This window comes from Papilio xuthus, unplaced genomic scaffold, assembly GCF_000836235.2.
Source record: "Papilio xuthus unplaced genomic scaffold, Pxut_1.1 DF826115.1, whole genome shotgun sequence".
Taxonomy (NCBI): domain Eukaryota; kingdom Metazoa; phylum Arthropoda; class Insecta; order Lepidoptera; family Papilionidae; genus Papilio; species Papilio xuthus.
Window position 1 is genome coordinate 1,284,632 of NW_013532534.1, and position 27,764 is coordinate 1,312,395.

Here is a 27,764-nt window from a genome sequence, read left to right on the forward strand (position 1 = left end):
TATAGTGGAAGGAGAGTCGTGATTTTTAATTAATAGTAAGTATCATATGTTAAATATAACATTAAATTTAATGTTTAATATTTCGCTCAAATTGCGTGGAGCATTTTCTTTTGAATAAAGCAAAAAAGTTATAGACCTTTAATCCCACATCAGTTCAATAATTTATTACTATAGAAATTTCAATTCAACTTTAATAGTCGATATTATATAGGAAATAGCGAGATTCAGTTTGTAAATAAATAAGAAATGGTAAAAGTATGTGTAGGGTTAAATATATTCTCGGATAACACGGCTGTAAAATCGGATTAGTTGCCATTCAATAGCATTCTCACGTTTTATAATAAAGAGCGTGGCTGTAAAATATTTTAGCATTATACTTTTTTATTGCTTCGCTGTGATGGATGAGATGAAGTTTATTAGTTTCCTTTAATATGACGTAGTGTTTAACGCAATAAATAGTTTATTAAAACTATTCAATTAATTTGTTTTGAATAATTGTCATTACTGGATTGATGAAAAGTATTTGACATGTAAAGTATAAAAATAAACGCACGCTCACGTTCCGTTTCGCTAATTAAATTATCGTAATTGGATAAAGATAACGAGGTGATAGACTTAATGCTTTAGCGGTCTTCTATTGCGATGGAATACAAATATTTATGTTTATTATTGCTAAAGTGGCAACGGTGGAAAACTATTTTATGTTGTATTAATACTGATGATTATTTGCGGCCAGAGTTCTAATTTAAACTGATATTTTACCAAATAAAAGAAGTAAAGTAAGAGTATTTGATTCAGACTTTGTTTTTAGAACAACTCCAATGGCAATTAGTTGCGTTCTTAATTTAAATTTAATCAGTATCATACTATAAGTTGAGAGTTTAAATCATTTCATTCAAAGAAAAATATTTGATTAAGGGAATCAATATATTGTTGCTTAAATTGGTTCTGTAAGTTATCAATAATTCTTTAATAATGGCATTGTCGGAATACCTTTCGCGTTCCACGATAAAATGGCGACACCTTAAGTTTATCGCGAATATTTATTTACTGTAGAACTCGAGGAATTGTCGTCTTTACAGGATCGTTTATTTTGGGTGTTAGAGCGACAAGAGCGTTGACTCAGTAAGATTACGATTTAAATATAGGCGGGGGAAAGCTGCCAAATCATTGGGGAAATGTTCGGGACCGGCCTGCACGGGACGTCAACGAATTATCCGATTGTTTTGCGCAATCTATACACTATTGGATCACTAATTGGCCCGAACTAATTATACACAGATTCCAATTGATTCATACTATTTTAATTGAATGAACATTGACCAGTTGATTGCCTGGGTTATTATGATTTATGTTTAAGAACAGAAGGGTCTGCGAATCTTGTCAGTGATCCAGAAGGGTAGATAGGTAAAGTATGATGAAAAGGTTAAGGCGTGTTAAGACCAATTAAAAGAAAAAAATAAAATTGACGCCTTTACTGGTATGTTTACAGAAGTGATGTGTATTTGCAGAAAGTTGTTAATCTTAGCGTATCCCTCCAGTTGATGTCTGGGTGTCTTTATTTCTTAATTATATTTTTCTGTTTTTTATGAGCATTAACGAGTGGCTTAATTATCATGTCGGCTAACTTCAACGTAAAAATATTTTTATTGAGATCAAAAAGACGTGGTGCTTCTCTAGTTTCAATTTTTGTCATTTATAATCTTATCTTATTACTTTCGTACCAGGTTTATTGCTTCGGATTAAAAAATATGTTTAACTTATCTTTATAAACTACGTTACAAGCCTCTCGTATTCCATCATTTAACACTGTATAATAAATAATTCTTGATAATAGGCCTTTGAAATTTTATTAGCTGTTGAAAATAACACAAACATGGGTTCAAACTCTTTTTAAATTTCTCTTTAAATCAATAAAACTATTAATTTTTACTCATATAATTATCGCGGCCTTGCAGAAGTGTCGCGTATATTTTTAAGCTCAGGGACGCTTGTTTGATATTATGGATGTATGCTTATTTTTGTAAATAAATGTTGTCATTTACATTTAATACGAGTCGTTTTAGCTTTCGCTGCAGTTTGGAAACAAAAACTATTTCTTCAAGAACACAATGTTTTGTTCTTGTAAAAATTAAAGCGAAGAAACACGCTCGTACGTTCTATGGCGTCTGTTAGCTTACGACGCTCGTCGCTATGATTAATGGAGTCTAACCACGAGGCAGTTCTCAAGTACTGATCTCACATTTTTATTTCCACTGAATGTTAATAAAGGAATTGTCAGTTTAATCAAAAAATCATTATTTAAACTGTATAGCGTGTGCATTACAATATTTAAATCAATTGTGTTATGTTTTCAATTACGAATATTTAATTATCTTATTAGAAACTCCTTCAACGGCAACGTTCCATTTCGAAAAGTTTCTTGGTTTTTAACATTTTAACCTAAATATCAATCTTTAATAAAGTTTTTTATCGTATCAAAATGTTATGAGAAATTATAAAATGTGTTTCAGTTGTGAAAATCCCGCAATTTATCATTTATTTTAATGGGTTCCGAATTGTCAACACATGTGTTATTCCAACGATTAGAAAATCGTTTTTCCGTTGTTTTGTTTTGTAACTAAACAGCGGAGGTGACGACTGCTGTTGACAGATGTAATTACAACTTGTCCAGAAGAAATTCATTCACACTGTGTCTCAGTTAAACAAAAAAGTTTGACATTCCTTCAAGAAAAATAAAACCACTATAATTGAATTAATTTCTTATATCGGTGTTAGTAGAATAAAATAAAAAAAAATACTTGGGTTGTTTAAAAAGCTGCTGTGGTAAAGCGTTTTCTTAAAAAAAAATCAGGTCGTCTTAATAATATATCTTTGTTATTTTAATTGACATTGACTGTTAGTTTGTGTAGCTATCACTTTTGTGTTTTAAACTGGTTCATGGTTAACAGGGCATTACACATGTGACATACTATGTTAACGTGCTCGCATTTAATCACATATCACTTGATTTATTTTATATGCTGTTAAGAATCGTGATTTATTTACTACTGGCTGCCGCCCGCGACTCCGTCCGCGCGAAATTAAACAAAAAATATAATTAGTAGCCTATGTGTTCTTCCAGACTATGTTCTACATCTATGTCAAATATCAGCGAGATCCAAGCCGCCGTTTAGGATATATCTTCAAACATCAATCTATCTAAACGTTTATATTGTAAACTAGCTGTCGCCCGCGGCTTTGTCCGCGCGAGATTAAAAAAACTTAATGAATTCCCGGCAAGTATTTGAATTTTTCTCACCTTTTAAACCTTCCCTAGACCTCCACGTACATTTCAAGACCGATATAAGATAAATCCGTTCAGCCGTTCTCAAGTTTTAGCGAGACTAACGAACAGCAATTGATTTTTATATGTATAGATTATAGTAACTGAGTTATGAGTTTATGGTTTTGTAAATTTGTAGCTGGTCTTTTTTATTTACAAATATTACTATGTTGGAATGTATAATTTGCTGTATGTTTGACATTAATATATATATTCAGCAAAGGTAGGAGTTATATACCTCTCATAAAACTTTACGCACTTCGATTACCGAAAGTGGTAACATGAACGTGGGCGCGGGCAATCACTAAATTATGCTGTAAACTTGTATTCAATCAAATCTCTATTAGTCCTCCATAAATGTCAGTAATTGTCAAGTAAAATTTGTTTTTGCTTTGAAAAGATGTGGCAAAGTTAAGCTTCACGTAAGATTGACGTTGGATTTTCTAAACTAATAAAAATCTATCATACTAGCATTATTTCTTCTAACTTTTGCTATGATAAAAATAATTATATAGTTATTTAAATTAATATGCACTATTTGAGGTTACAAGTACTTTTAATTTAAACATATTTAACATTTTAAAGCACCTAAATATAAGTATTTGCATAATTCATTTATAGGATAAGTACTGCAATGGATAAAATTGGGAAACTTGCCCCTTTAGCAAGGAATGAAGACATAAATTAACAAAGTTTTGTTATAAGACTTAAGGGCTGTGGTAAGGTAAGCACGCAAACAACTCTGTTTATACGTAAGTCAAGCAATTTGTTTAAAGATCAAGATGTATTTACAAACTTTAATATTACATTGTGTACATTATTCCATTTTGAAATAATGAAAAATATTTGATAAATAAAATCACTCACCCTTATGAAGACTGTACTCTTGTAATGTCGAATTTTTCGATGACAATGTGACGGTGAAAATGAGGAGGTCTTCATCCTTTTCTCTTCTCTGAGATGTTCGTAATTTAATTCATTGTCTTAACCGACCTTATTAATATTTCCAATATATATGTTTCTAAGTAAAGATTTTCAACAATCAAGTAAGCCCATTTGTGGCTTGACGAACTTTATTTATGACAAGGATTCTGTGCACTGATTTGGTATTTGAATAGATGGTTAAAATACTTGTCAACGTTGAAACAACTGCAAAGAAGCTGTATATCTCTCAAAATCCGTTAATAAATTATTATTTGAATTCAGCGGATACCTTTGTTACCGCGACGTGATAAAATTTACGCTGAGGTGTTGACAGCTACGTGTCTCTTAATTTCCCACCTACATTGAAATTTGTGAAATTTGTGAAATTTGAGATACGAAATTGAATTTTAATCTCTTGTTATAAAGAGTAATTTTAGATTACTCTTGTTTGCATTATTAGTAATTTTAATGGAAAGTCGGTTGATACCAAATTATGATGGTCGGGAAGCGGAAATGATATGTTAACGTTAACATTGTCAGAAAGCCGAAATTTATAAGCAAGACAACCAATTGAACAAGCGGGTTTTAGGAGAGGCTTTTCTACAATAGATCACATACACACACTCGAACTTATAATAGAGAAGTACCAAGAGTATCAGAGATCATTGTATATTGCTTTCATTGATTACCAAAAGGCTTTCGATACTGTGTCGCACACCAGGATATGGAAAGATTTGAGAGATCAAGGAGTAGATGAAGAATACATAAGAGTAATAAAAAGTATTTATAAAAACAACACTGGAAGAGTAAGACTAGAAACAACCGGTCCAAGTTTCCCTATAAAAAGAGGGGTCAGGCAAGGGGACCCATTATCTCCGAAAATATTCATAGCTGTACTTGAGTCCATCTTCAGCAGGCTAGATTGGAAATATATGGGACTAAACGTGCAAGGTACATATCTAAGTCATCTCAGGTTCGCAGATGATCTGGTGCTACTGTCGGAGACAAGCTCCCAACTACAACGAATGGTCGAGACACTACACTCCGCTAGCGTAACGGTTGGCTTAGAAATGAATCTTACTAAGACGATGACAATGACAAACGCAGCAAAAATTCCAATAAAAATTAACAACATTGAACTAGAATACACAGATAGCTATATATATTTAGGAAAAAGAATAAGTTTTGAAAGAACAAGTAACGAAGCCGAAATAGATAGAAGGGTACAACAAACTTGGAATAAATACTGGAGTCTTAAAGAAATATTTAAAAGCAAGCTTCCGATTAACAAGAAAAGTAAAATAATGAACACAAGTCTTTTGTCTTGCTTAACATACGGATGCCAGACATGGAAGTTTACCAACAAAATTAGACAAAAGATTAACACCTGCCAAAGAGGAATGGAACGTAGCATGCTCAATATAAGGAAAGTAGATAGAATAAGACATACAGAAATAAGAAATATCACAAAAGTAAATAACGCTTTGAGTTTCGCACTAAAAAAAAAGTGGAAATGGGCAGGTCATGTTGCAAGACTAAAAGATCAGAGATGGACAGTTAGAACAACTTTATGGAAGGGACCGCAAGGAAGAAGAGGAATAGGAAGACCGATTACACGATGGGATGATGAAATAAAGAAAGTAGGCGGCACTAACTGGACACACGTGGCTCGAGATAGAGAAAATTGGGCATCTTTGGAGGAGGCCTTTACCCGAATAGGGGTTCCTACAGATACTTAAAAAAAAAAAAAAAAAAGTAGTTATAAATTTTATTGTATGATTTATCTGTAAGGAAATAAATGGCTTTATTTATTTATTTATTATTTGGTTTAATTTAAAGCTAAATTGTTAAGTAACTTAAAGGATTAAGTTAATAAGTTAGTAATGTGAGAATTTCGAATTGTTAGTATTAGGATAAATTTGGATAGAAACGATTAGTCTATTCAAGCAAAAGTCAAAATGGAAACAGATATATTTATTTGTTGATGTCATCACGTAGCTTTGTATACAATTGTAAACTATTGATCGATTTTTAACTGAGCAGAACTTTTGTTAATATTACAACATAAAAAAAGTAGATTAGTACCTACTCCTTTGAGGATATGGTTTTTAAAATGATATTTTTCAAAAGCTAAGAAGTCACAGTAAGATCTTAACGATAACGTCAATAAACTTCTGAAATTGAGTAGTTTGTTTTTATTTAACGCAATCAGCAAAGAACGCTTAAAAATAAATTAAGTAAATTGTCTTTCTGTGTTGTGGTTAAGGTTTTATTTCTTGCGCGAACTTAATGGAGGTACATTTTTTTGTAGAATACCGCATTTTACGTTCGTACGTGAAAGCAATTCCCTATAGAGATGGTAGAATGTTGAAGAATTTGTAAGGCGCTTATATCATTCATAGAATATTTGATTTTAAATAATATATTAATGTTTTTGGCAAAAAGAAAGATTTCTTTGAACCTAAGTAACAGGAATAGTGCTTTTTGCTTAATGTTTATTGATTACCAAGTTGATACAAATGAAAGTGATGTTTTTTTAATGCAAGCTACATTTTAGTCATTGTCAAAAAAAATACGAGTAGTAACATTACTTTTGTTGAAATGAATATGAAAAAGATGAAAGAATGAACATGTTTTCGTACTTCTCGCTTGGGTGATTAATAATATAAAAACCCCTAATGTAACTTTTATGAAGTAGCATTTACATTTGTACTAAATAAAATGTATACCAAGGTCGTACTTTCTTCCATTCAAATATCATTAAGAAAGTAAAAAAAGAACAGATCGGGGTGACTGAGCGCTTACGAACTGAGATGAGAAGGGAATGAATGGATATGGTAATTCAAATTTGTTTTGTCTTTTGTTTTTGACGAGACGAGTACACGATCATTCCAATACAGTTCACTTGAATAAAATTCAAGAAGCTTGCCAAAGCGATGAGCACGCTGGAAAATTACGTGTTGTGTTTATTTTATTTATTTCCTGCTAATGAAGCACTTTATATAGAATGCTATAGACATCATATTGTAAAATTTTATTGGCAAAGATTAACTATCAAGACATTGTTTTAAAAACAGAAATGAATATTTCGCATGTGTTTCACAATTTTTAACTTGTAACCTATTTATATACATTCAGAGAAACGACAGGAAACAATTAAATATAATTCACTGGCAGCTTATTACGTGTGAGCAAAAGAAAATAAATGTTTTAATACAATTTTTAAAAATACTGTTGATAAGTTCTTCAAAATACAACATTATTAGGATATAAAATTGTATTTTAATTCAAATATCTATATTAAATATTTACAAAACATTAGTACTCTAGTTTTTTAACAATTAATGACTTATTCTACAAGGGATTGAAAAATAAACTTATATTATAAATACCACAGAAATATACAAAATAACTAAGATATTTATTTTTTAGTTTTGAACATTTCATGTAACATATTAAAAATAAATTCGGAAATGAAATAAGTATGAAACGATCTTTTCATTATTAGCATTGGGACTCGGAATTGTGACGCGTTTCGGGGACAGAGTCCCCATCTGGTGACAACGGAAAACAAACGTCATTAAATTGTTATGTTCAAGAGTAATTTTAGAGTGCTGGTCCATCTGAATTAAAAATGTAATTTTCGTATAGCATAAAGTTTGCGAACATTGCGTTGTCGACTAATTTATTTCGGCGTAGGTAGTTTGGAAAAAGTATTAAAATGTAGTGTTAATAATACGCGTGATCTACCTGTGAAAAAAAACTACAAGTAAATCATTGTACTGTACACACAGTTTATGGTACCTTGAAGATTCAGCCAAGTTGGAACTATGAGATAAGAAAATTTCTACGCTGCAAAAGTTAGTAATAATCTTATCATTGAGAAAGAGATTTACTAATAATGGATGATACTACAAAAGATCTAGCGACTGTTTAACAGTGCCAATATTTTTGGGTATTTTTATTGTAATCTTCTTTAGTATATTACTAATATTTAATATAATATAATATAACTGTGTGACGAATATTTGAATATATTTAAATTGCTATAAAATTCTAATACGGAAGTATATGAAATACATTTGAACATATAACTATAGTATTTCTGACGTACGTAATTTAAAATTGAAAGAATGACCCAATCCCTCGCCCACGAGTTATATTTCATTCAGACAAAGCTCAATAACAAAGTAAACCACAAAACTTTTTTAATGGAATGCCGATAATATCAACATCTACAAATTGCTTCGGAGCTCCGAAGCCATGTATTTGTAATTATTTCCTTTTGATTTATTACTTACCAATAGTACTGTGTAAATGTTAAGTGAATAGATTCGGTAGTTTGGCAATTTGACTCCGATAGAATCGTATATTTTTTTCAAAAGATTTCCTTTGTTAATCCCCACTTTTATGAAACCATTAATTTCACTGGTTTTGCTTTTGTACAATTTGTTAACATCGAAAACCAATAAAATGAATACTCTTTTTAGTAATAATTTAGATTTACGGTTCGATTAGACACACCGTTAAAGTATAAAGGCAAATAAATGTGGTACAGGTGTTCGATAGCTAATGACCGGTCAGGTCCACGTAAAATATAGAGAAAATTCACCTGGATAAAGGTATTGTTCAAATACATTTATGTCGTTTATAAGAAACTTAGCTAAGGACACTATGGACAGCCATACAAATAAACTGAACAAGCTCAATGAATAGCTGTATATGTGTTTCAAAATAATAGAGAACAAATATAAAGAAACTAAGACTGTCTTTAATTTCAACGGTAATATTTATTTCTGTAGCTATCTGAGCGAAGGATTTAACCCTAATCATTTTCCCGGGCCAATACAGATGCAGCATTCTTTGATATCGCCCGTATCGTTTGTCGGTTTCTTTTACCCTTAATCACCCTTTGTTTGTTATTTTCTTATTGAGTTTATGTTATTAGCCGACTTCAAAAAGAAGGAATCCGAAACAATAATAATTGAAAAGTATAGACATATTTCAATAAAGCAGAGAAATTTCTTGCTTTCGTGGGTGTTTTTGGTGCATTTTAGTGCATTTTGTTTTAATTTTTTTTTGTTTGCGAATGTTTTTTTATGCAGTCAGCTTTTTAGTATCACAATTTATAGTTGATGCTATTCCGATAAAATTTTGTTATGGTTTGATAAGATGATATGTCTATAAATTACTGTAAATATAAAACTACATACTACAATAATAAATTTAGTTTTTGAGTTTTGGTTTCAACATAAAACAGTATAGTTATCTTTATTTTGATATTCTGCAATGTTAACATTTTTAATTGTTCTTCTGGCGCATTGTACACATTAAAGCTCTTGTTACCGCTTCTGTTGGAATTTCGGTCATACATTACGAGGTTTACAAAACCATTTCATCTGGCATTCGTCCACTCGTCTGTTCTATTCTGACGCATAATAACATTCGTTACCGACATTACGAAGATGTGTTTAATTCTGTTTCACGAAAACTGATGAACTATTAGAATATCCGTTGATATCGTTTGTTTGCTAATAGCTATCGCCCGCGATTTCGTTTTTCAGCGAGATCCATGCAGCCGTTCTGGAGATACCTTGAAACAAACATCAATCCGTTCGTCCAAACATTCGTTTTTATAATATTAGTAAGATAGTATGATTAGTAAGATAGCAATGTTTAAAACAAATTAATATTTGGTTACTTTTCCTGTCTTTAACGTCTTAATAAAGTTTAGGTCTTGTTTGTTATTTTATAATATATATATATTTTTGTTAGTAAAGCTTATATGTAAACGTAGATTTTTTATTTAATAGCAAAGACACAGAAATAGGCGTCCTTTAAAATAGGTTTCAAATCGCCGTTGTTAAACTTGACTGAAGATGCCATATCAAGGGATTGAGGATCACTTATTTAACATCCATTGTTTTTCAAGTATTTTTCTTACTATGAATATTGATAAAAATATAATATTAAATGTGTAATTAAGTGATTTTTTCTTAGTGAATATGTCTAAACTAGACATATTCTCTAAGAAAAATTTAGCTTTAAGTGTTTATACGGCCAATTAATAGATAAAAGCGCGCTTAGCTGCCTGTTATTATAGATACTAGAGCACCTTCATGCTTCAATAGATACGTTAAGCTATTGATGTTAGTTATACTACATAGATATTTAGCTAGGAGATTTTGTTTGGTGTCGTCCGAGCAAAATATATAATATTATGCTAAAAGTTACGGTTGGTTATTATTTCGATTAAAAATTTGAAAGCAATCAAATATTACCTCTTACTAATTTTATAAATGCGAATGTTTAGATGGATGGATGAATGTTTGCTTAATGATATCTCCGGAACGGTCGCATAGTTCTTGATGAAATTTGGTATAGATATTGAACATAGTCTGGAAGAATAAATATTTCTTATTATTATATACATAGTCGCGGGCGACAACTAGTATAACATATAATACTAGAACTTTCCATTTGTAGCTAACGGTCTTGATGTTTGAAAAAACTGTTCTTTTGTGTCTTTGAACTTAAGTAAATATCTCTCTTCTATTAATGTGTTGTTCAGTCTAAAGACTATATAGAGATGTTATTTTTATGCTTTATATAGGTATAACCAATAATTCGAAACACCATGCAGTTAAGTATAGATATATGACAGCGTAAAATTTTTATAGAAGCACTAAACTTGTTAGCGTTTTGTGTTATGGCCTCGTATTATTAAATTTTATTTATTTAATTTTTATTGCACGTAAAATTTGTACATAAACGTGGAGTTAATGCCAAAAATAATCCACCAGTCTTGTTTTTGTGTTATTACTTTTTATTGTTAATGATACCTCTTCTAAATCCTGCAAGAACTTTAAAGTTCTTTAACTTCTAGAATTAATTTAATGGTTGAAATAAAATTGCTAGATTGTCCTCTCTTTAATTATATTTTAAGTAGTAAAAGTATTTAACATAAAGTTTCAGTTTTTTATTTCGTTAAATTTCAAATACTTTTTCAGTACTAATCTTTGTATTTATCTTTTCAGGTACTCTGTTTCATTCGTGGCATGTTCATATCTCACCGTTGCCGTAAACAGTAGCCACGATTCCCAAAACCCGGCAAAAGACACCGAGATGTACTCGAAAACGAAAAGATAAGAAATACGTGAAGGACAAGAGTCCTACAATGTTCTCCCTCTCGGAAGGCTGCGGCTGCGTCAGCTTCCGTGGTGGGAGACGGACTCGTTCAATGGGAGATGACTCCTCTTCCTGCCGAAGTTCCGAAATAGAACAGGAAGTTCCCAAGAAGTTGGGTAAGAGAGTATTGAACGGCGAATGCACAATGAAGGCGTTGGCACCGTTCCTAAAGTTTTGGAAGAAGGATGACGTCAGCATGACAAAAGCTGAAAGAAGTGAGTGTTGCATGATTTAATATATTTTATTTGAATTTCGAACATGTTTTTGTTCTGCGATTTTTATTACTTGCGTATGCCATTTTAATGGTAGAGTGACGACATTTTATTTGATATATGGTTATCACAAACACATTGGCTACGACCAAAAAGTTTTAGGAGAATATTTTACTTCTTAATTTTTTTAAGGTATATATTAGTAGTGGTTTTAATGTAGCATAAAGCAACTATATTTTTTTTCTTATCGTTTACATAACAAGGTTATGCTAGTATAAATTATAGTTAGCAAAATTCTCACAGATTGTGACCTTTGACTATTTCATATTAAAAAAATGTTTTAATATTTCATTGAAAATAAAAAAAAATTGTCATGAAATTGATTTTGGTGCTTCCATACTTTTAAGTTATGGTTATCGATCTATCTTTTGAATCAGTGTCGTTTCGTTACGTCATGTCATCTCAAAATAGAAATAATACAGCATAATATTTGAATGAAATGACGGCGAGCTATTTTATACTAGACATTTATAAAAGTACACAGAAAAAGTATACAAGTTCGTCGAATTGGGATCGACGCGACTTTCATTAGCGCGAAGTAGTTCATTTCATAAAAGTGATGAAACCTTTTTTTGACCGACATTTTTCATCAAGTTTGTGCAACTTGTAATAGGAAAAATCTATGCCAGCTTGTTTGTGTTCAATTTTATTTTTAACCTTATTTATAACAAATTGTTACTTTACTTCAAAAAAGATTAAACTTAATTTATTGTTAGAAAATTACTTACTAACGTGTATACTATTTAAATTATATCTTACATATTAAATCTTAATATCATCTTTTAAAATATTTTGGGTCAACACGATAAATATTCTTTTGTCTACCGAAACAAACAATGTTTAATCTAGTTTCAAAACTTTCCCTTAATCCTATTTATCTTGAAGTTTTGAGACGTCTAGAACCCAGTTTAAAAGTTCCGAAAGTCTGTTTCAGGTTTTCATTTTATTTCTTAGTACAGTGAATAACGAAGTAGAATATATAACCTCATTTTTGTTTGTACGAGAAAAATGCCAGCCATCATGTTATTTTGATGACTAACCTAATAACCTGGCTAAAACTTGGAATATTGATTTTTTCATTCACATTATAAAAGTGACGTTTGGTTAGTAATTCAATTGCAGCTATAAAAATGCTGAATAGAATTGTAGTGGAATTTTTGCATTGAAGATATTGTTATTCTGTTGATTTGAGAATCCTTTGTTAGCATCTTTGGGTGTACAAACTGAACTCGTAAGGTGTTTTTTTCTGGCAGCTATGAAAGCGGCCATCTTAATCCAGCAATGGTATCGACGGTACCTCGCTCGGATGGAGGTGCGCAGGCGGTACACCTGGACGATATTCCAAAGTATAGAATACGCCGGTGAACAAGATCAAGTTAAAGTAAGTGATATGTTTAAAATTCGACACTACTCTAAATTATGGGTGACAATGCCATAGTAAATCACGCTGGCCCAGTGTGTCTTGGTTGACCTAATACATATCTTTGAGTTTCTTCGCAAATATATACAAGTTGTATAACGATGTTTTACCGTAAGAAAACGATACGATTTATTAAAAGTGTTTGCTATAGATTTTAGTTCAAGTAAAAGAAAATAACAGTATAGATATGTAAATAGTATAGAACAGCTTATTTTCCTCAGTAGGTATGCAATGAGAACGATAGGGGTTGATTACTCAGTGTGTACACGCTAACATGATATCGACATGCATGCAGGCGCGGCGTGCCCGACTAGTTAGTGTCACGCGCTGCGGGGCTTCATTAATCATAGAAAGAACGCAACATATACGTCATCTTACTATGAATTTTTTAGTATATTAATGAATTTAAAATGAAAATGTAACTAAGTAAATTGAAATGGCGCTTCGATGTTTAAATGAGAATTGTATTTTAAAATATTAGATATAAATTCGCTTTGAATGAATAGAGAATTAATATGTTAGGATATGTACTTTTATAATGCAGCGGTGTCCCAGTGACATGGAGAATTCAATTACCGTAGGATTCTAAGACCAACATTTTTATATAAAACATATAGTCATCTTTGACAAAACAGTGATAACAAAATATTTTTAAACGAAGATTTTAGTCTCAAAAACCCACGCTTAGTTCATATGTATGAGTAGCATATTTTATTACACATCGACGGTATTCGTGCATATCGATGTGTTTGAGAGGATATTGACGTAGTCTTAAATATTCATTTGGAATCTTTAAACGATTCACTCAACACTTTTAAATATTTTAAGATCGCTTAACAGATCGTACTCTACAAACTAGAGCTGTTACCTTGTGCTATACAATTATATAAATATTTTAATTGCATTTAATTAAATAATTAAGAAACTAGAGAAAATTAATTTGTTGTTTTTGTCCGATTGTTAGAAGATTAATGTTTTATTGGTATTTCATATATCATTGTAACTTTCTGTACCGTAAGCGGCATTAACGATTATCAAATTTGAAGTAACAATTATATTCGTCGTAGAGTCAGTCAGGTTAGATTTTTAGAATAAGATTTAATTTAGTTTATTTTTCAGTTATACAACTTTTTCAACGCTCTACTGAGTCACATGCGTGACACCAGCGGCCGCCCTTCCTCTGAGAGGACCTCGAGAACTGCCTCTGTTTGTAAGTAATTGAGTTGGGTTAGTTGCTTACAATTTTTTTTTTAAAGCTATTTATGTAAGATTTTACATGTTAAGATGTTAAACATTTAGAGGTTAATATAGATGACGCTTCTTAATATGCTTTAATTATCGGATATTTTACACTTTATTCATGAATAACTGTTAAAATATAAATACACCCTTTATTTGAAAGACAAAGGTAGTACATAGATATGCAATCATACGAATAAATAAAATAGCTCGTAAAAGGCGCCCCGGGCACTTTTCCATTTCGCTTCAAGTAAAAACTCCGCCGACTATTTCACATATTGAGATGTTCTATCGACTGCGGAGGAAATGCATAGTGAGAAAGGAAACTATATAAATATTCAACTATAATATAAGTATTGAGAGGTAATTCTAACATTTATGTGACACATAGACATCGTCATCGTTAACTCACATACATAGTCCTCAACAAGCGGAGTCTACTCAAATTAGGGGTAACTTGGCCATAGTCAAGCACGCTAACCCACTGCGGGTTGATTTCATACATATCTTTGAATTCCTTCGCCGATATGTGCAGGTAGCATCACGTTGTTTTCCTTTACCGTAACAGTGAATGCATGTACCGTAAGCAAAATCAATCCATTAGATTTTATAAGAGCCATAAAAGCTGTTGCATTTTTCATGATGTATTTACGTTTACACTAATACTTTCTATTTTCATATGAAAAATTCAGTGCGAACAAATATGAAATGCTTCTAGTAATAGAGCACTAGTCGTTTAGGATGACGCATTCATGTAACATATTCGTAGACTATTACGTTATCTTTGGAATCCATTTGAATATACTCGTACGTGACATTGATAAATATTTTTTATTTTAGTGGAGCAAGTATTTTCTGAGGAGTCTGACGAGGGAGGGGGTGTAGACGAAACGGCGCCCCCGAAAGCCGCCCGCGGCCCCGACATCGAGTTCCCGCTACAAAGGAAGGATATCGACCTACTGATTGAGGCGTTTAGGAAGAAGAAGGTGTTCACATATACTTAGTTTGCATAAAACTTTGTAATAAAATATTCAATTCTTTTCGTAATCTAGAAAAACGGTTTCCACATCTAAATCGAATAGGAAAGAAACACAAGAAAGGAAAATATTCAATTCACAACAAACATGTAACACAAAAAACAAGGAAATATTACTTCTAAAGGCTGTGAAAAGACGACGTTAGAAATCTAGTCAGACATGTCGACATCGCCGTCATCTTAGACAGAGTCATAAAGCTACTTAATATTTCAGCATCGTCTGCATCCAAAGCACGTGGCGCAGATATTGAAAGAGGCGACGCAGATGCTAAAGCGGCTGCCCAACATCAACGTTGCGACCACCTCTATCTCCAGTCAGATCACGATCTGCGGAGATTTGCACGGAAAGCTTGATGATTTGCTAGTCATATTTCATAAGGTTAGTACAGCGTGTGGAATTTTCCGACCTTACCTTAAAGAAATGTACTGTAAATAAAGGATATACCTAATTTTAAGAGGTTGTTCTTTGCGAAACCAAATTGCATTGAGGATTTTTAAAAATATCTTAGCATAGTCTTAGCTCTAGTTTAGACTTTGCTAAGTATATTGAATTAAGATAGCTTACTTTAATGTAATTTTAGTATAAAAATAGTATAATTTTAAAAATGTTTATTATTAATTTATTGTAACTTTTTAATTATTCATGTTATCCGCACCGAACATGTTTCGTGTTTAATATTATATATTGCGGTGCATGATAGAGGGTCGGTGTAATCAATGGGCACGCTACGGTATCTACGCACGTGTTCCGTTCTGTTCCATTTAGAGCACTGACGTCATATGTGACAATAGTTTACGGCGTCGCTCAGTGCGTGCTTTCTGTAAACATTAGTTACGACTTGTGTGCGAAATGTAGGTCGCTAAATCAGAAATAACTGTGTTAATATTTACTATTGCATTAAATGTAATAAAATGAAAACTAATTTCATGTACGTTAAGATTAAATGACTTTACTTTTAATTAAGGTAGTTGATTGGTATGCCATTTAAAGACTTAACAATGTTATAGTATAGAGGTAACTTTTTCTTACTGCAGTGACACTAGGATAGATACTATATTAACTTTAAAAAAATAGAGACACCATTATGTGATAAAACAAAATGTCACTGCAGTGGAGGTCTACATTTATTTGCATTTAAAATTCACTAACTGTGGTTTTCTTAGACCAAAATCTCCGCACAAAACATATCGTCGCCCCTGTCATTATCTTTGACAAAACATAGACAACAATATGTTATAAACGGGGATTTTGGTCTCAGAAATCCACGGTAAGTAGTTTGTTTTTAAATTAGTTATTGTTACTGACGAAATAAGTGTCACATACTTGCTTAGTAGTACGCGTATTTTATTAATGAATTGCCTTGACTTGTTAAAAGCTGCTAGAAGCAAAACTGTAATAATTAACAGATTATTGACAAATAACGTTTGTCTAATTAGGCTAACTGGATATACATTGACCGGTAAACAGATATCTTTCCTTAATCCTCTCAGGTATTAATGGGTCTTAATCTCATTTACGTGTCTGCTAACAAGGCTTGCAGGATTATTTACCGTGTGTGATTCCATATGAATAATTCAGACACAGATATTTAGATGCGAAACTGTCGTTATCAATATTAGAGTATTAAGTTAAATTTCTGTAAGAGATTTGAATTGCTAGGAATACATAAGCATTGATAAAAGATACAAAAATTCGTTTTTTTTATATCATAAGGTGGCAAACGAGCGAGCGGCCACCTGAAATCGCTGAAATAGCGAAGTGACCGTTGCCCATAGACATACGCAATTGCATATGCCTTGCCACCTTTAATCGACGGAGAAGAGGATGCACAGAAAGAAAACATTTTCCCTTCCCATGCATCCTCTCATCTGGAAAGTCTACTTTCACTTGCCATCCTTTCCTAAGAAAAAGGGTGGGAAGGGTAAGAGGACTAAATTAAGCCTCCTGGACGTGCGTCCAGGAGGCTTAATTTAGTCCTCTTAGAAGCAAGTCCATTTCGTCTGATGAGTGTGCACTCATCAGACGAAATGGGGACTTGCTTCCACTTCACGCCTCTGTTTTGTGGTCGTGGTATTTCACCGTGCGAGCCGGCCCAATTCGTGCGTAGATGTTAAAGCGGGCTCTACCACTGTTAAAACCATAATTTAAATTTCTTCAAGATTAGAACAAATAAAAATTTACTAAACTAGCGTGTAACATCTTTCTACCACACCATTACTTAATATAAGCTTGGATCTTGGTCAACGCTAGCTTATTAAATATACTGAAAATATAAAAACGTTGGCACAGTTGAATAATATTTTTTTGGAGATAAATCATTTATGTATTATAATTGCTATAATTAAATGGACGACAATATTGATGGAACGGCGCACGCGTCATTCAATTTATGGACATCCTGTAGTTTTATTGATTGACCGATTGTTTGTTCAGTCGGAAGACGTAAATTAATCCAAATGGTATTTATCAAAGTATTCAAAAGTAATGCACGCACAGTAAAATCTTAATATCAACTGTTTATTTTTAAGAACTTATATTTAATATAAGTCTTTTGTAAACTTGGAGCTGCTTAAAGATTTTTTTAACAATATGGAATCCGGGTTTTTTCCTAATAATGTATTTCATTTAACGTCAAATATCTTGTCTGTACTGAGAATGTATAACCAGGTAAATCATTTGAGGTCCGTGTAGATTTTAGATTTTAGATAGTATCAAGAAGGTTTTACCCAACTAGCCGACGTTTATTTTATCGTAATGCTCATAAATCCGTCTCGTGACCCAAATTTAAATATATCTGCAGTTCGTGACAAGATTAAGAATGTTTTTAGAACTATTAAGATAATCTGAAAATTAAATCTAGCCAATTAGATCATTTTATCGATACATATATAAAAGATTAAATGAAACTTAAAATATAATTTTTAATTTAAAAATTGACTGTAGTACGCTTTCTTTTTAAATTTTATACCGATTAAATGAATTTAAATTGTCGATTCAGAACGGACTGCCTTCGCCAGAAAATCCATACATATTTAACGGAGACTTTGTAGATCGAGGCAAAAAGAGCTTGGAAGTGCTTCTCCTTTTGCTGGCTTGCATGTTAGCTTTTCCTGGAGGAGTTTATTTGAACAGAGGCAACCACGAAGACCTCATTATGAATTCTAGGTAACAATGTTGATTTCAAGTACTGCCTGTTCATTCAATTTAGTGAATTAGATTTGTAATGATTGAAAAATTTTATCGATTTTTTTTTAGGTACGGCTTTATAAGAGAAGTTCATCAAAAATATCGAGTGAGTATCGATTTAAATAAAAAAGATTATAATTTAATATGAAATTAGTCTTACTATTAATTTAAATGCGAAGGTTTGGATGTATGGATGGATGGATTTTTAATTTCGCGCGTTCTGTCAAGGGGGAAAGCTAGTTAATAATAAAAACTTTGTACACAGCACAACGCCGAGCGTTTGTTGAAGCTTATAGAAGGAGTATATCGCTGGCTGCCCCTGGGGACTATCATTAACAACCGTGTGTTCGTTGTGCACGGAGGCATCTCTGATACCACAGACCTTGATATGGTGCGCAGCCTTGACCGTGATAAAGTAAGCACTTTTACAAATAAGTAGTTTCATTTCTATGACGTAGCTGACTGTATGCTTTATTTATATAACATGCAAATATACATAATCGCGATCTAATTTATTAAGATTTAAAGCTTGTAAAATTTGGTTTAATGTAATCACGACCCAGTTTCATTGGATTTTTTTGTTCTTAGTATGTTTCACTTCTCCGACCGCCCGTGGCAGAGGGCGGAGCTCCTGGCGCTGAACAAGTTGACAAAGTGGAGTGGAAACAGGTTAGTCATCATAATTTATTTTAATTTGTTTTTTTGTTTCAGTATAATATTTTTTGCAAAAATCATCATCGAAATTCCTGTGATAATTACATGTTCAAATTCGGTATTCAAGAAGAGAATAATACTTAGTGTATGATGATTTATAATATTTATTACTTTATATTATATATCAGTATTACAATTTCAAAGTGTATCGGTAACGTTCCAGACCATAATCTATAAATCAGGACCAGAATTTTTCATTGAAGATTTATTTTTAAAGGATTATCCTTGTTCGTAAATCAAAATGACTAACGCATTGATAGATAACATAAAAATTATATCGAAAAAAACATTGATTTAATATTTACAAAACTTTCTTGCTCGGTATGGATATTTATAAAAATTGTGGAAAGAAATTTTAATTAAAACGGTTTGTAAGCTGTCCAATGTTCGTTTGGTTTTAATTTATTAACCTCATCCGAGTGCAGCGGATAATCGGAGCGGCATTTAATTCAATTTTCATACAAGTTCATCGCATAGACGTCATCCGGGCGTCGGATTAATGGAATTTGCTCGGCAAATTAATAGTTTCTGAAGTTTGCTCGCTCTCCGCCTGTGCGCGTCCTCGTGTAGTTGCTAGTGAATTAATATAGTTAAATATGAGTACGTAACAACGTTATTGTAGCTAGTTCCTATCCTTTTAACGATATCATATACTTATTAGATTTTCATTTGTTATGATATACTATTACACGCTTTATTTTCCCTTAACACATCGTGTCGTGCAGACTTGTTGATACGAAAACATTTTTAATCTTTTCCCTTGGGCATCGTTGAACTTACAATCATAATAATAACGGATAAGTAGGAAGAAATGTAATTATATGTTATGTATTTTGTTAAGTCACAAGTGATAGCGTGGTATTTTGCAAGGAGTCACCTTGGAAATACCACGCTATCCCATGGGTTAGATATGAAGTAATAACGCACCAGTATTTAATTAATATTCCATATTTTTATTAGACTGTTATGGGCCGTAAATAAAAAATTACGTAATATGCTGAAATAGATAGACAAGCAAAACATCAAGTTCGATTATTCGCTTGTTGTTTATTTTATAGACTTCTAAGTAAATATTGCCATTAGATATTGTTCGTTCTAAATTGATATTCTCCGTATGCTTAAGATATTATTATCGAAATCATCTTCGCTTTAGGTATTCGATATACTATGGTCGGATCCTCAAAGCACTGGCGGATGTGTGGCGAATGCGCTACGCGGTGCTGGCACGTACTTTGGCCCTGATGTCACAGTCTCTTTCTTAAGGAAGAACAAATTGAGTTTCATCGTCAGAAGCCACGAGTGCAAGCCTGGCGGATATGAGATCCTGCACAATGGGAACGTAAGTTCTACTATCTTGTAATTTCCGAACCAATTAAATTCTCTGGAACTCGGTCCCGAGAAATCCTGTTACATCACCGTGAAATCTGCTCTCAACGTTCGTCACTTTTATCTATGTAGTTTCATCGTCGTTTTTTCCATAGGTGATAACAATTTTCTCTGCATCAAATTACTATGAGCTGGGCTCGAATAAGGGCGCTTATCTGAAGCTCTGTGGCAACTCGCTGGAGCGTCAGTTCGTTCAGTACACAGCGGCAGTGTCTCGCACGCGTCGCCTTACCTTCCGCCAACGTGTCGGCCTCGTCGAGTCCTCTGCCATGCGAGAGCTACACAGCCATATTGTAATGGCTCGCCGATCGCTGGAGGCCACCTTCCGTAGTATGGATTTGGATCAAAGTGGTACGTATTATTTATAGTCTGCGCACTGATATCTTTTTAGAGTTGATTGTTTATTGTTTCTTTGCAAATTCTGATTCTTTGTGTTTCGCAGATGTGCGAATGATTTACGAACGACTTCTTATGATCTTTAATTACTGCATTCCATAGAGTCTGAGATAAGCAATATTTCAACGTGTTTAAATTGGTCAATTCGTAACATCTGCTAGACAACCGCAATAAAAGAGTGCTACGTATGTGCAGATTCTTTAAGCCAATGATACGATCTTCAAATACTTCATTGGACTTTTAGTTAATTCAATTGTTTGTATGCCAGGTTTTATATCAGTAAGTGACTGGTGCTACGCAATGGAGGAGACCACACACCTAGGTCTGCCGTGGCGGATGCTGAAGGACAAGCTTGTGCGCACAGACCCCGACACACGACTTGTTCGTTATATGGATACGTTTGATCTGAATGCTAATGTAAGATTATTAATATAAAAAAAACGGTGTTTTTTTTCGATTTAAATATAAAATGTTATAACATTGTTTGCTTGCAGAGAGGAGGCCGAAAGGCAGACACACAAACTGTCGTGGAAACGTTGTATAAAAACAAAAGAAGCTTGGAAGCAATTTTCAAAATTCTCGACAAAGATAATTCTGGTAAACAATTGTTATATTGTACGAAATTTACACAAACTTTCTTTTACTGTCGCTGATATGTACTTAGGTGGATTTTAAATTGCCATGGTGTATTTGGTAAAATAAATTTATGTTTGCAGGCTACATAACCCTGGAGGAGTTTTCTGAAGCATGTCAATTATTGGGCAAATATATGCCAAATCCGATGACACAAGAGCAATTGGTTGATATATGCCGATTGATGGATATCAATAAGGATGGACTGGTCGACTTGAATGAATTTTTGGAGAGTTTCAGACTCGCTGAGAAAAGTCTGCACGAGGAAGAGAACGAGTTGGCCGAACTCCAAGCCACCTGACAGGAGCTTGACCGCCTCCCGAGCAGGACGGCGGTCGATAAAGATGAAACTGGTGTCGAAATAGAGTTGTTGAGAGTTGAAGAGGACGGAAATAACGAAGTGACAAGAAGAACAAAGAACGGTCACCCTCATTTAACTGGTGAATGCGTCGCACGATACTCAAAAGATACGGATGAAATCCAACTAATTGACAGCGATGAAGTTCCAAGACGGCCAGGATTATTAGAGAGTGACATGTAAACAGATGAAGATACAACAGAAATACTATATTGGTACTACCTTTAAGCTTAAATTCTTTATGTAGTACATCGAAAATCTGGTTTGGAGAGTGATATATAATCGCTTTTATGTGTTTTTAACTTACACGTATAAATATATGATACTTATTAAATTATACGTAATTTCTCATTTACTTATGAACATTATATATTTTTATTTGTAAATAGAACAATAATAAATGAAATGAAATTCAATTTAAAAGTACGATTTCTCGAAATGCATTTTATAATTTTTAAGTTGTAACTATACGTTTAATTGTAGATTTTTAAGTAACAATTTTAATAGTCTTAAAATTTGCATTGCACCTTTTAATAATGATCCTTAAATATCTATTTTAAGTATTTAATACTTCACACAATGCCTGTACTGTAGAAATTTATTATACAATGTGTATGTATCTAATACGGAAATGACATAATTTTCTTATATTTATTATATTCATGTATAATAAAATTTGTACTAAATATTTCTTCACATTAAATCATATACGATTAAAAACATAAATTAAAATAGAGTATAATTATATTAATTGGTGCCAATTTCATTCGAACGAATAGTTAATTCATTAAGTCCTTCAAAATATAGTATGTCAGATAGATGGTATGTTTACGAAACACAAATAGTACAGAACTCAATTCATGAAACAATGAACAATGGATCGGGAACAATAACAATTATTTAAGTCACAACATATTTTTCGTATGAATCAATATTTTGTATCTAAAATCAATTAAATGTTACTTCAAACATTTTTGTAGAACACGTAGTTCCTCATCTATTATAAAATATTTAAATAGTTAAGAGAAAAAAAATCTGTATACATTTTTTTAAATCTCTCATAATATAGATTATGTCTAAAGACCTATATCTTTATAAAATTAAATATTATCAAATATAATTATTTTAGCATGTGTCTAGTCGTGTTTAGAAAATTTTAAATGATACATATCTATTTAACAAAAATATTAATCATTCCAATGTATTTTGTCACAAATATTTCATATTAGAGTCTTTTTAAAAATATATTTCAATTTCATAGAGTAGACGACATTTTCTATTATTATCTTATCGTAGAGAAATGTGTAGTTTTTTTAATAAATTAACCACAGATTCTTAGGCAATTTGCAGATCTTTTCAAACTCGCTTGTGACGTAAAAATATTACAGAAATCTTATTAAAATATTGTGCTATTTTCAACTGTCCATTAAAATGTGATACGGCTAAATCGTCGTTTTATTTTGAACTTTACCCCAGAACTACACCGCAATGACACTAGTAACAAATATGCCATCCACCATTTTGTAATAACGGCCATTTTTGATTTTTCATAGTATGCAATATTTTGCTCAACAAGCCCTTTCTTTTAATACCATTACATTAAAAACATTGTGACAGTATTTGCACATTTGTTAACTGTGAAATCTGTATTTATGTCTAGTTAAACTATCAAAGTTAGAGGAGCGATATTTCTTGCTGGTGTTTTTTTTTTAATTTTAAAATACTCAATAAAATCAAATACATTTGGAGAAGGGAATTAATGTCAGAGCAGTAAAAGCTTTGTACAAATAATTTTTATATTCTTTGTTTCGCTGCCAAACAATCGTACAAAGAAAAGTTTAATGCCCTTGTTATAGTTCGATTGTTTTGTTAAGGCGTCTGGTTCAGAGATGTTAGACAACATCATATTCAAAATTTTATTAAGTGTTTTTTGTCAAATATTGACTTAAGCATGGCTAAGTTAAGTAAGTAATGTGCTATGATTAACGATGTTACGAAAGTCTATCTGAAAACAATACGCATTACGCACCTGGCACACAAGAGCGTAAGCGAATTGAAAGCGTGCGAATTTTTTATACTAACACAATTTGTTTTAGGTTGAACTAACAAATCATTTTGCACAGCAATCATTGTAATATGGAGCAATTTGTTTCTTGTATCCAATTGCTAACTTTTTTCGCTTCACTTCTGTTTCGCTGTAGAGGTTGTGTACTACAGGCTTAAACAGTGAGCTTTGACTGACATAAGTCTGCGACTAAATTAGCCCAACCATCTGCTGATTGCGTACAGACATCATAAAAGAATAATGGCGATGTGTTATTTTAGAGTTCGTCTAAAATTGGTTATTTATAAACGTATTCTTATTTCATTTGTTTTATGTAAAAACTAGCTCAAACACTTTTAATTTTTTTTCACCTTTGCCTTTTTTTCGGTATAAACACAACTCTAACATAGTAGAACATAACAAGCCTGTTATATACATTAGAGGTTTCTATTTGTAACATCTCGGTTGTTGCAAAGAGCTGTTAAAGTAGATGGTTTTTATGATTTTTAAAAACAAAATTAACACTAAAAAGTCTGTAGTGTATTAATTAATTAGCTTTCCAGTGCAGCTGACGGCTTGCGTTACATTTCCCACCCTTGTCTTTCTCAGAGCTGAACATTAGCAAGTCATTGCATTAATGGAGTCTCTTGTGTTAATTTTAATAAATTAAAACTTGCTCCTTAGTACTTACCTTATCAGGACTTAAACACTTTCTCCGGTAGTGGCAGCAGTGGAAAATTAAACGGCATTTGTTAATGTTCAAAAAATCCACACACTTATTATGCATTTATCACAACACCAAAAAAGACAAATACACTATGAAACATAAATAAAACTAGACAACACAAACTCTTAACACATTGAAAAAACACACTGAAAGTAAAATAGAAAAAAACAAAAGACAACTCGACTCGTTTTAATCATAAATTTTTCACGGCGTCAGTATGTGCCAGTGCTTTACTTCTCTGGTGGTGCAATTTATCGAAAACAGAACAGAAATGAGAAAGTTTAATAAACTTTATAACGTTAAGTTGCGATTTACTGTAAATATAAATGAATTTGTTTGGTAAATATATTTTTAACTATCGATTGATTGTTCCTGTATGCAGCTTTCATGGTAAAACAGAAAGAAATGAATCAACAAAACGGGTCATGCCAAAAAAGAATGCACGTGAATGATTGAATGTACCATTTGCAAAACAAAATGACTACATCTACACATTGCCAGCGAGCGCTGAAACAAATGGACGACACTTGTAACATACTGTAGTACACAATATGAGCTTGCGGTGCCGGCTAAAACCAACGATTTGTTCTCTGTTTGCGCTGCTCGCGTTTGCTGTTTTGAAGAGGAATATTAGATGTTGCGGAATACGCTACATTTATTTGCGTTTCTTTCTATGGTTTTAAAATGTCAAGTTTTCACACGAGCATAAAGAACGTTATAAAGAATGGACGTTAAATGGAAGATGTTAATTTATTACATATTTTACTATTCCACAATAACGTTATTTACTGATATGGTATTAATTCGTTTTTTCTACTATTTCTCTAACTATCTAACTCGTTTACTTGACACGTTCTAAAATGATGTTATATCGAGTGACGTTATAAGGAGTTTGCAATGTATTCTAAAAAATAGCCATTCTTCTTGGCTCTCTCGATGTCTAAACGAAGCCATAATCTTTGTTGTTATACTTGAATATCAATCGCTTGATATATGACGTAAATTACATATAACATGTTACGTTTATGTTGATGTCATGATTGATGGCACGCATATTGAGCTATGCATGGATATGTAATCCATCAGTATTAACAATCAATCAAACATTAAAATACGATGGCAGAGAAATAAAATTATCTGACTGTAATATAAATTGCAATAGGTTTTAAATTGCAGTTAAAATAATTATTTAGCTATTTTATCTCATCATATGAATATGAGATGATTTAGAAGAATACTATTAGGTATATATTGTTAATAAATAAATAAAATATCTACATTAATACTACTCTAATTTAGTGATGTACAAGATCGTAATTAAACGAATAAATTTTTACTTTAAGTCAATTTAACTTGTTCCATAAGTTACGTTAAGTTTCAGTTAAAACAAATCTGAGCAATTATATAAAACAAATAACGATATTAATTCGAAATGAAAACTTTTCTTGAACAATTTCAATCAGATTAATATTTGTGAAGTAGCTACAGTTAGTTTTTCGGTGTCGGGTTTATCGTAAAATATGATTTGAGTTCTAAAAGCATTAAGTTAACGGTACATCTGGAAGAAGTTAGGTAGGGATACAAAATGTAGTCGACTAAATTTAAATTTTATTTTAATACAATATACAAAATGCTCTTTTAACATACTTGTAATGAAGAATCATTAGTATTACTCTAAATAAACTATGCCTTAACCGTATTATTTAACAAATAAGACTCTTAATATTTGTTAATCAGAACTACAATATCTATACTAACATTATAAAGCGGAAGAGTTTGTTTAAACGCGCTAATCTCAGGAACTACTGGTCCGATTTGAAAAATTATTTTTATGTTGGATAGTCCATTTATAGAGGAAGGCTTTAGGCTAAATAACATTACGCTGCGACCAATAGTTTTTTTAATTCCTCGCGGACGGAGTCGCGGGCGACAGCTAGTGCAGTCATAAGACAAATGCCAAGAGCCTTTACGTGGAAAGTCGTTACATGAAAAATCAAATTACGTATATTTTACATGTTCATTTGAAGTGGTCGGTATTATTTGTTTCTCGTTTTTCTCTATTAATAAAACTTTTCGTTTCATTAGGGTTAGTTTCATACGGTTATGGAGATAAGCATCGTTCTATTTTTTTCCTCGGGGTCAATGTCCCCTTTCTTACTTTTTTACAACACAACTAATTATGATTCTTTTGGAAAAAAGTGTTTATGTCGGTCAAACTTATAATGTTCTGTTAGGAAAAATATTTTAATTTCTTACCTAAAATGTTTCGGTAAATTAAGCGGTAAATTGAAAAAGGGTGAAAGTTACCAAAAAACTTTTACTTAAAACAAAATTTTCTCTGGGGACGAAAGTTATGTAAGAAGTTTATTCCAACTAATAAACACGCGTATGTTTTACGGCAAACCTTTTTCTTTTTTTATATTAAAGACGTGGCTTCGTGGATATTATGTCAATAAACAAGCGCCCAAACTATCTCTTGTATAAAATAATTTAGTTTTTTACAATATAAAAACGATTAAATAAATTCAAAAGCTTATGTTAGTGTCTATATACAATACATATATATTGTGTGTTGTGCTATCATTTAATATTATGTTATGTATTATCCCAGTAATTTATTACTTTATTGTAAATAGTATATAATACACAGGATGTTAATTTTATGTATCAATTATAACAGTAATTGAACAAAAGTTAACTAGGGTATCATGTTTATAACTAAAGTTAAATTCAAAAGTTATTTTATGAATTTAAACTACAGGTATTTAATGTGGGCGCGAACACAGTTGTACCTTTAAGCCTTCAAAAGTTATAATTGCATTGCAACGTCTAAAGTACAAACTAGCAGTTTCGAATTAAATTTCTCATTTTAAACCCCACACTGATAATTTTACGAGAGAGTTTTATTAGAACAG

At 32.0% G+C, this 27,764-nt stretch overlaps 1 protein-coding gene across 2 annotated transcripts; it reads left to right on the plus strand.

Moving 5' to 3' along the window:
- rdgC (retinal degeneration C) lies at nucleotides 1-22,402 on the plus strand. Of its 2 annotated transcripts, XM_013320000.1 has the most exons (15): nucleotides 1-35; nucleotides 11,287-11,652; nucleotides 12,963-13,090; nucleotides 14,249-14,339; nucleotides 15,209-15,354; nucleotides 15,619-15,783; nucleotides 18,404-18,570; nucleotides 18,661-18,697; nucleotides 18,857-19,006; nucleotides 19,180-19,260; nucleotides 20,459-20,644; nucleotides 20,787-21,042; nucleotides 21,356-21,504; nucleotides 21,582-21,684; nucleotides 21,804-22,402. In XM_013320000.1, exons 2-15 carry the CDS (start codon nucleotides 11,427-11,429, stop codon nucleotides 22,019-22,021), a joined length of 2,103 nt encoding a protein of 700 aa, XP_013175454.1. In that variant the 5' UTR covers nucleotides 1-35; nucleotides 11,287-11,426; the 3' UTR covers nucleotides 22,022-22,402. The 2 variants fall into 2 exon arrangements, with proteins under 2 accessions (XP_013175454.1, XP_013175455.1); XM_013320001.1 differs by lacking the exons at nucleotides 1-35; nucleotides 11,287-11,652 and adding an exon at nucleotides 12,156-12,341.
- Nucleotides 22,403-27,764: the final 5,362 nt, after the last annotated feature.

What these genes read in the sequence shown, in the direction of transcription:
- rdgC (XM_013320000.1), top strand. Translation starts at nt 11,427, where the DNA reads ATGTTCTCCCTCTCGGAAGGCTGCGGCTGCGTCAGCTTCCGTGGTGGG. An exon ending in AAGTTCATCAAAAATATCGA is followed by an intron (nt 18,698 to 18,856) that starts GTGAGTATCGAT and finishes CTTTGTACACAG; the next exon opens with CACAACGCCGAGCGTTTGTT. An exon ending in ACAAAGTGGAGTGGAAACAG is followed by an intron (nt 19,261 to 20,458) that starts GTTAGTCATCAT and finishes TCTTCGCTTTAG; the next exon opens with GTATTCGATATACTATGGTC.